Source organism: Ochotona princeps, chromosome 24 (genome assembly GCF_030435755.1).
Source record: "Ochotona princeps isolate mOchPri1 chromosome 24, mOchPri1.hap1, whole genome shotgun sequence".
Classification (NCBI taxonomy): Eukaryota; Metazoa; Chordata; class Mammalia; order Lagomorpha; family Ochotonidae; genus Ochotona; species Ochotona princeps.
The window spans coordinates 2,006,938-2,019,134 of NC_080855.1; the positions used below are offsets into that span (position 1 = coordinate 2,006,938).

The 12,197-nt window shown below is 39.0% G+C and overlaps 1 protein-coding gene across 2 annotated transcripts in view; it reads left to right on the top strand.

Moving 5' to 3' along the window:
* The window catches only part of LOC101531312 (cytochrome P450 3A6-like), a 62,963-nt gene that overhangs the window by 13,358 nt on the left and 37,408 nt on the right, over positions 1-12,197 (top strand). For both annotated transcript variants that reach the window (XM_012931180.2, XM_004599659.3), the window contains exons 5-7: positions 843-956; positions 1,299-1,387; positions 7,384-7,532. In XM_012931180.2, the coding sequence (XP_012786634.2) occupies positions 843-956; positions 1,299-1,387; positions 7,384-7,532 (352 nt within the window). The remainder of the gene's footprint in view (positions 1-842; positions 957-1,298; positions 1,388-7,383; positions 7,533-12,197) is intronic.

Below are 12,197 nucleotides of genomic sequence, written 5' to 3' on the forward strand. Positions count from 1 at the left end.
TAAAAAAATACATTATTAGGAAGTGTAGATGTGCCAGTCTAGTATCAATCCCTAAATCTTATTACTACACAGTGTTATGGTGCCTGCCTTTCAACATCCTTCTCTGTTTCCTCCTGCAGTCCTTCAAAGCCTGCAGTAATACCACGTTGTGTTCAGAATGGGCTATAAACCTTGTACACATGAGAGAAACATTTGGTGTTTGTTTTTCTATGTAAGGTTTATTGGGCTTAAGATAATAAGCTCTTGTTTCATTCATCGTGTGGCAAGTAACAGGACTTCAGAGTTTAGTTCTTTCTTTGATACTATGACTTCATTGTTTGGAGGGAATATATACCTCAAAGTGATAAAGCTAAATCTAAATTAAATCCATTTTCATTTATAAGGAACGTTCTCTTCTGTTATCAGTTGCAGTTCATGTGCATCTTTTTGTGTATAGAGAGTGAGGCAGAGGGATGGAAAACAAAAATTGGTTCAAAGAAAGATGCAATTCTTTTGGACCATCTGTCTATCCAGCAGCAACCCATTTCTGTTCTGTTCTATGTTAGGCGATGTTCTAGGGTCCTATTTCAGTTTTTTCTCCTGGAAAGGCAGATTCTCTGATATATGGCATACTTACTTTTATAGGAAAATGGAAGAAAAAAATGCATCAGACCATAGAAAATGTACTATCTTATTTAGGTAGGCATTTAGGATAATATTTATTCAGCACATAATCTTAGCATACCAACTGGTATACTTTTAAGAAATACTTTTGAAATGACTGATGTGTGTGTAAGAAATATTTACAACAGTGATGAGTCTTAGAGCTTATGCACGACAAAATGTCTTCATCTGAATTCTAGTCTTTTGGACCAGTGGGATTTATGAAAAACACCCTCGCCAACTCTAAGGATGAAGAATGGAAGAGACTTAGAGCACTGGTGTCTCCTACCTTCACTAGTGGAAAACTCAAGGAGGTAATAAATTAGTGGGTGTTTAAGTAGAAACTTAGCTGAGTGTGGAAACAAGTGGAAAGAAAATCCTAGTGAACTTGAAGAGGAAAGTTCATTGGGCGCAAGGTTCCTCAAAATGATCCTTTTGTGTATGTGTCCTAAAAGAGATATTAGATCATTAAAGATGTTGCTGACTTACCTCTGCTTTGGTGATCCATTTCTTTTGACTTGGATATTTATTTTAACTGTGAATTATGTGGTGTATTCTTAGATCTATGTCACTTCTACATGCATTAGAAAACTATTTCTTTATGTGGCTTGGATCTCTGCATCTCACTGTGTCTGGTGTTCTGTGTGTGTACTTAGATGCTACCCATCATTGCCCATTATGGAGATATATTGGTGAAAAACCTGAGTCAGGAAGCAGAGAAAGGCAAGCCCATCAACGTGAAAGAGTAAGTAGGAATGTATTTGTGGGGTTCAGTGATCTTTCAGTGCATGGTATGGATTTGAAATTTCCCTCATGGAATCCCTAGAGTGAGCATACAACAGCAGGTAGGTTGTGTTACAACTCCAATGATTCAAACAGAAAGGGTCAGACCCAACTCAAAGGTAGTTGGGGACAGACTGGGTCTTCTTCAAATAGAGCACATAACAAAATCACCAGCTTGACTATCACCTTGAGTACTTGAGAGACAAAATTCCTGCATAGAAAGAAGGAACATTATTGTGTCAAAGTTAAAGTTTTGTTTGTTTTTGTTTTGATAGATAGTATGGAATCGGGCTGGGGCAGTAGGGGAAGCATTTGATACATATGGAGAGGCAAGCTCTATGCCAGGAGAGTCCCAGTATGTGTGTAGGAAGAACTGAAATGTCTTCATCATATTGCTGAGGATATTGGAAAAATGCTAAATGTTTACGTGTATCTTTTACTTTAAAGTTGGAGAGAAAAGGCCCAGAAAAGCCTTTTGGGGTTGGCAGCAAAATAATTTGTTATCTCAACTAAAAATAATTTGTTTTTTATGTATGTATATTTATTTGGTGTGACGAGAGGCATAAAGTATGACACATATTCTGTCTCCTGATCCTAAATATCAGCAATAACTAGGGAGTAGTCAAGCCAACAGGTAGGAATTCAATCTACTTCTCATCTGGGTGTTGAATGACACAAATGCGTGAGCTACTCTTTGGTGTCTCCAAGAATATGCATTCTGAAGAAGCTTGAATTTATTAGAGGAGCTGACATTGGACCTGAGGACTTACACATAGAATGCGGCATCCCAAACAGCATCCTAACTGTTCGATTCTGCTCCTCTAGTCAGTATGGGCTAATTCTAAATTATTCAGTAGCAGACTTTATAAACTACAAGTTCCTGGAGAAGCAGGGAGCATATCACATAGTTACAAATTCTGTCTAATAGTAAGCCTAAGGGAGATTTATTCTTATACTTATCCATGGTTGTCCATGATGTTAAAGTGAATTCTACCCTCAGGGCCACCTCAGATTCTCATGATGGAAAATAGGGTATATTTTAGAGCTTTGTCAATGGATGGAGGGAAGGAGAATTGAAGTTCCTGCAATTTAGAGTAAAGTGTTGATGTTTAGTAATGTGCTAGGGAAAAAGCAGCTTTCATGATAGTTTCTGGTGTGAGGCAAGACCTGGATGCATGTTACCTTCTTGAGTCCCCTGGGAAGACTGAGTGATTCTACCCTGTCCTGCAAAAGCCTAGGTCTTCCACACCAGTTACATCCACATATAGCACACATTCTGTAACCTGTGTGATTATGGTCTTTAGCTCTGCTTGAGTGTAGATGCATGCCTAATAATCCTAGAGTCACTGCTACCCCTAGGAAAAAGACAACTGCAATTTCATCCTTGACATGTGTCAGTGTGAGTAACAGAAATAATGTTTAATCTGATGATCTAAGTGGTAGTTTTATTTAAAAAAATGTTTATCTCAATGGTAGACAGGGAGATATATCTTATTTGCTGGTTCACCATGCTAGGTATTTCTGATCTCATGCACGTCCTGCATGTGTGATAGGGTGCCAAGCTGTTAAACTATAGTCTTCTGCATCCCAGGATATGTTAGCATGAAGCTAGACCAGAAATATTGTCGGCTGGATTTGAGCCAGAATTCTTTTTTTTTTTTTTTGCTGCTAGCGCTTTTTATTATTATTATTATTTATTAAATTGCATTATTTGACACAGTTTTATAGATATTGGGATTCCACCTTCCCCTCCCCAAACCCTGCCCCCATGGTGGGTTCCTCCACCTGTTGCATTACCATAGTTCAAATTCACATGAGATTCTTTCATTGCAAGCATATACCAAGCACTGAGTCCAGCATCTTATTGTCCAGATAAGTTAAACGACTTGTTGGGGAGACCCTGTCTGATATGAAAGCAGAGCTGGCAGAGTATCATCCCAATCAATTAAAAGCGCCAACATAACATCAGCAACAATTTATAACGTTACAGAATTAATTGAGAGGGAAAAAAATGGCCGACCATGGAGGGTTGATGTAAGGGGGAAGGCAGAGAGAGAGGGTCAAAAAGTGCCAGAAGAAGGAACAAGGTTAGTTAAAAATAGTAAAAACAGGTGTGCAAAGCTCCCAGAACACTGCAGAATCAACAAGATCCACGCAACTTGGAGAATCAATCAAAAATAACAACAAGAACCAAAAAACCAAGGAAGTACTTGGTGGCTCGAAAAAGGTGAGTCACTATCCCATCAGGGAAAAGACTGATGGGAATCTTAACCCGAGGAAGTACAGGCAACTGGAGGAAATCTTTACAAAAAAACCCCACCAGTGGTGGCTAGAAACCACAGGAGCGCTGAAACCCCTAGCACTGGTGGCAATATTAAAAACCTTGGGGTGAACCAAGCAAAGACAGGGACGTCTACCCAACACCCACTCCCCCATAACGAAACGCCATGGTAGTGGGAGGGTGTTAGGACCCTGAACCACAGTAGCGGCTGTGGCAGTGATGGTGAAATCCCCAGGATAATAGCTAATCTAAATTCAGGGCCAACCCAGTCCAGGCGAAAGAGACAGCGGAGTGGGGGCTGCCAGATCCCGTGCCTCAGACCAAAAAAAAAAAAAACCCTAGAAACAAGACCTGGGTGCCTAGGCGCACGGGTTGGAACTACACTGCTGCCAAATATCCTGACGCTGAGGAACTGAAACCTGTAGTGGCCTATTGCCCTAGTCCAGAAGGAAAACAAAAACCTAGGTCAGCAAGACCTCAGTTCACCCACTAGGTGGCAACAGAGGTCAAGGGTGAGAATCCAGCAATACCTTGAATCACAGAAATGGGACGGAATCATAAGAGAATCAATGAGCCAGAAGCAGCCAATGCCACCCCAAAAAGCCACCATCAAGACTGGTCGATTGCAGAGATTACAGATGAAGAAGTTGAAGACATCTCTGATAAGGAGTTCAGAAAAATAATTGTGAGCCTCTTCAGAGACAATGAAAAACAATGGAAGGAACTTAAAGATTTCAAAAACCACATAATCACAGAAACAAAACTACTCAAAAACAAGATCCTAGACTTGAAACACAAAGTAGAGAGCTTAGCCAACAGAATTACAGCAGCAGAAGACAGGATATCCGACTTGGAAGATTCCCAGAATGAAAGCAGGCAGATTATTAACCAACTAGAATCACAACTACAAAAGGCGACCAAGATGATCCAGGAGATGAATGACAACATCAAGAAGTCAAATATCAGAATCATGGGGCTCCCAGAAAGAGTGGAAAGAGAGACAGGCATGCAACCAATACTTGAGGAAACATACCTGGAACGTGAGCCCAGTCCAAATCCAAGAAGCACAGAAGACACCCCACAGATTTCACCCAAAATAATCCTCCCCAAGACACGTGGTAATCAAGTTCCCCTCCAATGAATACGAAGAAGAATTCTAAGGTTAGCACGAACCAAAGAGAAGCTTACATTTAGGGGCAGGTCCATCAGGATTACTGCTGACTTCTCAGAACAGACGCTCCAGGCAAGAAGGGAGTGGAACAAAATCTTTCAAATACTGAAACAGAATAACTGTCAACCAAGAATACTCTACCCAGCAAAGATTTCATTTGTATTCGAGAACGAAATTAGATACTTCCACAGCAAAGAGAAACTAGAAGAATATGCTAACACAAAACAACTCTACAAAATCTCCTCAGAAATGAGCTACTCCCAGAGAAAAAGGAAGCAAGCCATAAGCAAGGATGGCAAATTGGGAGATCTCAATAAAGTCCATGCAAAGAAACAACAATCAATCACCAACAACCTCAAAAACACAAGCATTTGGCATGGCAAAATTATAATTTCTCAATATTCACCCTCAACACAAATGGCCTAAATTCATCAATCAAAAGGAACAGATTAGCAGAATGGATTAATAAACAGGACCCAACTATATGCTGCTTGCAAGAGACACATCGAACCAGAAAAAACTCCAAGAAACTAAAAGTGAAAGGGTGGAAACAAATATTCCATGTCAATGGACAAGAAAAAAAGGCTGGTGTGGCAGTCCTATTCTCAGATGATATGGACTTCAAAGTGACGACCATCAAAACGGACAGGGAAGGGCGATATATTTTCTTGAAAGGGAGGATCCAACAAGAACCAATCACCATTGTTAACATTTATGCTCATAGTCCAGATGCACCCAGCTACGTGAAACAATTACTTTTGGATTTAAAGGGAGATATAGATGAACATACGATAATCCTGGGAAATCTGAATACCCCACTAACACCAATAGATAGATCAATGCGGCAAAAGCTCAACAGAGAAGCTACAGAACTCACACAAACAATAGAACACCTGGACCTAGTAGACATCTATAGAATATTTCATCCTAAGGCCACAGACTACACCTTCTTCTCAGCAGTGCATGGCACCTTCTCCAGGATAGACCACATAATAGGACACAAAGCAAGTTTAACTAACTACAAAAATATCAGAATCATACCATGTACCTTCTCAGACCATCACGGAATGAAACTGGACACCAACAACTCAAAATGTCCCAGGAAACACGTAACTCCTGGAGGTTGAACAATACGCTATTAAACGAACAATGGGTCAGAGAAGAAATTAAAGACGAGATCAAAAAATGTATGGAAATCAATGAAAACTCAGATACAAAAGTCCAAAACTTATGGGACACTGCCAAAGCAATGTTACATGGCAAGCTTATTGCAATTAGTGCACATGTCAAGGCACAAGAAAGGCAACAAATGCAGGAATTAAGCACACACCTCCAGGAACTGGAAAAGCAGCAGAAGAAGAGCCCCATAAACAATAGGAAACAAGAAATTATCAAAACAAGACAAGAACTAAATCAGATAGAAATAAAAAAAAAACTATTCAGAAAATAAATGAATCAAAAAGCTGGTTCTTTGAGAAGATAAATAAAATTGACACCCCTTTGGCCCGACTAACAACAACAACAAAAAAAAACAACAAGAGAAAGCAAGAATTAGCAGCATCAAAGATGAAAAAGGCAACATAACAACAGACACTACTACCATTAAGGAAATAATTAGAAATTATTGCAAAGAACTATACTCCAACAAATCAGATAACCACTTGGAAATGGTAAGATTTCTAGACTCCCACCACTTACCAAAACTCACCCCAGAAGCAACAGAAGACCTGAATAAACCCATAACCGAATCAGAGATAGAAGCAGTAATTAAAGAGCTCCTAACAAATAAAGCCCAGGCCCAGATGGTTTTACCACAGAATTCTACAAAACGTTCCAACCAGAGCTAACCCAAATCCTCTACAAGCTCTTCAAAACAATAGAAAAGGAAGCAGCCCTTCCAAACTGATTCTATGAAGCCAATATCTATTCTTGAGATTATGTTTGTGTGTTTGTTTGTTTTGAGGGGTTTCCGGAGTGATCCTGATGGTCATTGCCAGAGAGGGTGGAGACCCAAAGTAGGAACCAAGTGAGGACCCGAGAAAGCCCCCCTTCCTAGTACCCAAGGAAGTTTACTGTTCTGTTTCTGCGGACAGCTCAGGGATCCTGGCTATTGTTCTGATGCCCTTGGATCCTGTGAGGAAGGATTTGGACTTCTTCCATCCCATGTGGTAGATCCAAGTGGGAGCAGATGACCTCAGAGTTCTTGGCCTCTGAAGACATTTCAATTCCCCATGGTTTCCTTGGCAGTTGGGATGTAGTCCTTGGTGCTTGTACTGATAGTCGTTGGTGAGAATCTGGGAGTTGAGCCAGAATTCTGACTGGTGAGGTGTGCTTACACCAAAGCCACTGAGTCCCTATGCCTGCCTCTGGATGTGGTCCAGGAATTGTTTGGCTGTCTGCCTGTTGCGCTTGACATGTGCTTTCTCAGCACTTCCTATTGCATATGTGGCTCAAGAATGGCAAGTAGGTGCTGGTTTTAATTGTTATTGTGTCTCTCTCTCCACAGATTCTTTGAGGCATACAGCATGGATGTGGTCACTGGCACATCATTTGGAGTGAAAATTGATTCCCTGAGAAACCCACAGGATCCCTTCTTGAAAAATGTCAAAAGGCTTATAAATCTTAATTTTTTTAGTCCTTTACTTTTCTCAGTAAGTAAGTATAGCATTATTTATTCATCTTTTTAAAATACATCTTTCAGAAGTTATTAATAAACAATAACATACCTATTTTAAATGTATAGTTAAGCCATCATTGTTTCCAATTCGAGAACATTTTTGTCACTTCAGTAATTCTGTTCCTTCTCTCATCACTCCTTGCCCCATGTAGCACTAATCTTTTTTCTCCATAGATTGACTATTTCTTAAACTGTATTCAAATGGAATTGTTTCACATGTGTTTCCTTGTGATTGGTTTATTTCAATATTCCATTATGTAACATTCAATATTTTGTTTCTCAATGGATTCATGAGTTGTTGGACATTTGAATTGTTACTGCTTTGGCTTGAACCCAGTATTCATTCTTTGAAAATTTATGTTAAATTTGTTTTAACATCCATTTCAATCTTTTGAATATATGCTCAGTAGTAGAATTAGTAGCAATAATTCTGTTTATCTAATTCAGTAGCTTTCAAGTGTTTTTTTTAAATACCTGCATGATTTTGCTTTCTCACCTGGAGTATGTAAGGTTCTAAATCTTTCTCTTTCTTGCCAGTGGTTGACTCTTGCATATTTTCATCATATAGCCTTTCTATTGGATAGAAGTCATAACCCATGTTGGCTTTAATGTTCATCCTCAAATTGATAACTACATAACCATCATTCACCATTGTCATGCTTTCTTTCAATAACTGTTTACTCAAGTTCCAGTGCCATTCTATTTAAATTGTTTTTTTCTGTGTTATTGAATTGAATGAATTCCTTGTACTGTAGAGAAAAATCTCTTTACAGGTAAATGATTTGCCAGATGTTCTTCTGTTCTGGGGTATCTTTTACCCCTAAGGGCAGTTTCTGTATTAGTGTAAATCATTTTTGTTTGTTCCAGTGTTATTAGTTTCTAAATAATTTTTTCATCTTATGATACAATTCCATAGGCTCTTGGATTTCCCTTAACTCCTCTGTAAATTCTTTTTTTTTTTTTTGTCTTTTTTTTTTTTATTTATTATTTAACTTCAGTAATTACATTGTATTATGTGACACAATTACATAGATACTTGGGTTCTCCCCACCTGATTTCTCCTATATTATGGCAATAGTATGGTCATTAATAAGCAATCATAAGTCTAACATTCTGCTATTTAAATGTACCCTGATACTGCAGGTATGACTGCAGGTCTGTGGGCATCTTTTACTCTAAATAGTTGCTATGTAAGTGCAAATGATTGACGTTTGATGATGTATGATTTGTGTATTTTCTTTTTATAGCTTGTGATTTGGTTATCAGGTCTAGGAATCCATTGCCAAATATGAAGTCATGAACTCAAACCTCTTAGCTTTCTGCTAGAATTGTATAGCTTTATATCTGCTCTATTGTAAGTCGATGCATTTTAGGTTTCTAGACCTATATATTTTTATGTGAAAGGCAGAATTATAAAGATGGTGAGTGTCTTTGGGGGGAGAGATGGCAGTGAGAGGTCGCGAGTGAAAGTTTCATCTCTGCTCTGGTTTGTATCACAGATATTCTCAAGTTTTTGGGACAGGGGAAAGCCAAATCCAGGAGTTAGGATATTCATGAAGGTCTTTGCATGAAGCAGGGGCCTTAGAACTTCTGTCATCTTCTGCTGCATTTCCAGGGTTCATTAGCAGGAAGCTGGATGGGAATTGGTGCAGCCAGGACTTGAAGCAGCACCCATATGTGATGCCTCTGATGCAGGCAGAGACTTAATTTCTCCCAGCACAGTGCCAGTCCCTGGAGTTAGCTTTGTACAGAATGATAAATAAGGGTCTCTTTTCTTTTTTTGTTTGTGTCTGTCCAATTGTAACAGCACTAATTGTTGAACTGAATAGCCCTCTCCCTTATATGGAAATAAATAATTCACGTAATTCAGTGGAAACACGAAAATGAGGTTTACTTTTGGTCTCTGTTTCTGTTATTTTGATCTCTCCATACTAAAGGTCCTGTCCTGATTACAGTGGTGTTATAGCTTTCTGCATGTTAAAACTGGGAATTATGAGAGTGATTTTCCATCTGATTCCTTCCTCAAATACCTGTAACATTTGGAATTGAGCTAATCTGAAGAGCCAAAAAAAGTCAATAGCCTTTTCTGTCTGTTGCAGAGATTCATGCATTTATTGAAAAGTCAGATTGACAGAGAGGAAGAGAGACAGAAAGTAAGATTGTCCATGCATTGGTCCACTACCCAAGTGACCATAACAGCAGGAGCTGAGCTGAGCCAAAGCAGTAGCCAGGAGCGTCTTTCATGGATTCCCATGCAGGTACAGTGTCCCAAGGCATTGGCCCACCTCCATTACCTTCTCAGGCCACAAGTGAGGATGGGTAGAGGAGCAGCAGGAATATGAACTGGTGCCCATATGGGATCCTGGCTTACGGAAGGCAAGGATTTTAGTCACTAGGCTATTGTGTCATGCCCTGATTGAGTCAATTAATCTGCAGATAATTATTGGTCAGGTTGCCACTGTACAGGCATTGATATCTAATGGTATTATCAGTGTAATATTAGTTTTATAGTATGCGTGTGGAAGTATATATTCTTCCAAATATTTTAATTAATTAACTTTATTAGTTTATAATACATTTCCATTAATTCTGGAATTTCCCCTCTCGCCTCCTAAATCACCTTTCCTCCATTAATATCCCCTATAGTATTATAATAGTATAGTCCATCATAAACAGTCCATCATTCTGTTATTTAAGTGTATCCTGATATAGGTATGGACAATGGCAGAGAGTTCATCATCCTATTGTCAAGATATTTTTAACAGTTTCATTGGAAGTCCATCTCTGATTTGAAAGTAGCGTTGCACATACCATTATGTCTTCAGGTTGTTTATGAAAATCTCTATGATATAGTCATTAAACATGCCCTTAATGAAAAGCCATATCAGCAAAATCAGGAATATGTGAAAAAAGGGAATATTTACACCATGAAGTCATGAACTTAACTAATATGCTACTGAATGACCAATGTGAAACTGATGAAATGCAAAAGGATGTAAAAGCTTTCTGAAAGAAAATGATGCTACTGTATCACCTATGTGTCACTGAATAAATTAGTAGGAAAGAAATAACAACAAAAAAATAAAATTAAAGTAAAAATATCACAACTCATGAAGTGTGGCCAAAACAGCATTGAAAGGGACAGTTATAACATGAGGAGCTTACAAAACAATCAAAATATCTCAAATAAATGACCTGATAAAGCATCTTAAAAATTATTAAAAGAGGAAAATGAACAGGGATTCAGAAATGATTAAAAAAATCAAATCAAAATGAATTGAAACTAAAAGACTGCAAATTGCAGCAAGAATTAGCAGTTTTTATTTTTAATATACTTTTGATGATGTTTATAAGTTGATTCAAATAGAAAAGGTTTAGTATCAGGGCAAAATGGGTCAAACCATTATGTCCACATTTTCTTTTCCTTCTTCCTGTATATGGTGGAAAGGGAGAGTAAGGGTAGCAGCCACAACCAGCCTGCAAACCACCTCAGTAACTGAGGAATGGGGTATGGCACCCAATGTCATTGCAAAGTCCTTGATATGGACATGCCACAAGGATTCTGCTCAAGCAGTTTCAATGGTTCTAAAATGCTGTTGTTCTCATAGATGCAAAGATCAGGATATCTTTCCAAGGTCCATTTGTTGACACAGTCCACCTCTAAGTCTCTGTTGGCTCAGAAATGTGATGTCATGATTCACTGTATATTCACCCCAATTTGACTGCCTTTTTCCACTGCTATGGTACCAGGTGTCCTCTGCAGGCTCCAATGGTCCAACATATCCTCCATGTGCTTTTGGGCATGCAGTCCACAGCTCTGTCAAAGTCACGGATTTGTCCCGATTGGGACCTATGCACTCCACTGACAGACCACTGATCCTGCCACCGTCTCCATGGTTGGAATTATGAGTCCAGCAGTATTGTTCGGGGATCCTCATCATAATCTTTTCCATGTGATATCAGACCTGACTCTTCTATGTAAACCCAGCTGTATGGGGTAAAATTTTTCTTTCACCCATGTTACCTTACGTTCACATTGGTAATTGCAATTGCTAGGTCAGATCTATCTCAAGCCTGGTTTATTTTTTAATTTAATTATTTGTTTTGTTTATCATTATTATTATCATTTTATGATACAGTTCCATCAGCCCTGGGGTTTCCCCTAACCCATTTTTTAATTGACCTCCCAGGCAATGTGTTCTGTCATATCATTACAATAGAATTGTTCCTCATAGAATGTTATAAATCCATCACTGTGAGCATGGACAAATTACAGTGTCCACCTTCCCATTGTCAGTTTTTACTGGGAGTCCATCCTTGATCTTGACGAGGAGATGCATACTGTACCATAGCCTCACATTTGCACTTGTCAGTCTCCACTCTACAGTTATATAAATCCCTTAAGAGAAAATTCACAAAATAGCAGGACCCTTGACATTCCCCTGCAGCATCAGATAGCAGATGCTGGCACTGGAGGCTGTTATGTAAGGTTAAACTGCAGAACCATCTGGAAAGAGCATGAGCTGGGTGTGGAAGTGGCCTAGGAAAGCAATAGTGGGCACCTCCATCTTGAGTCAACACTGCCCTTGGAAAGTATGAAAAACAGGACTGGGGCAGGGATGGCTGGACAGAACAGCAAACAC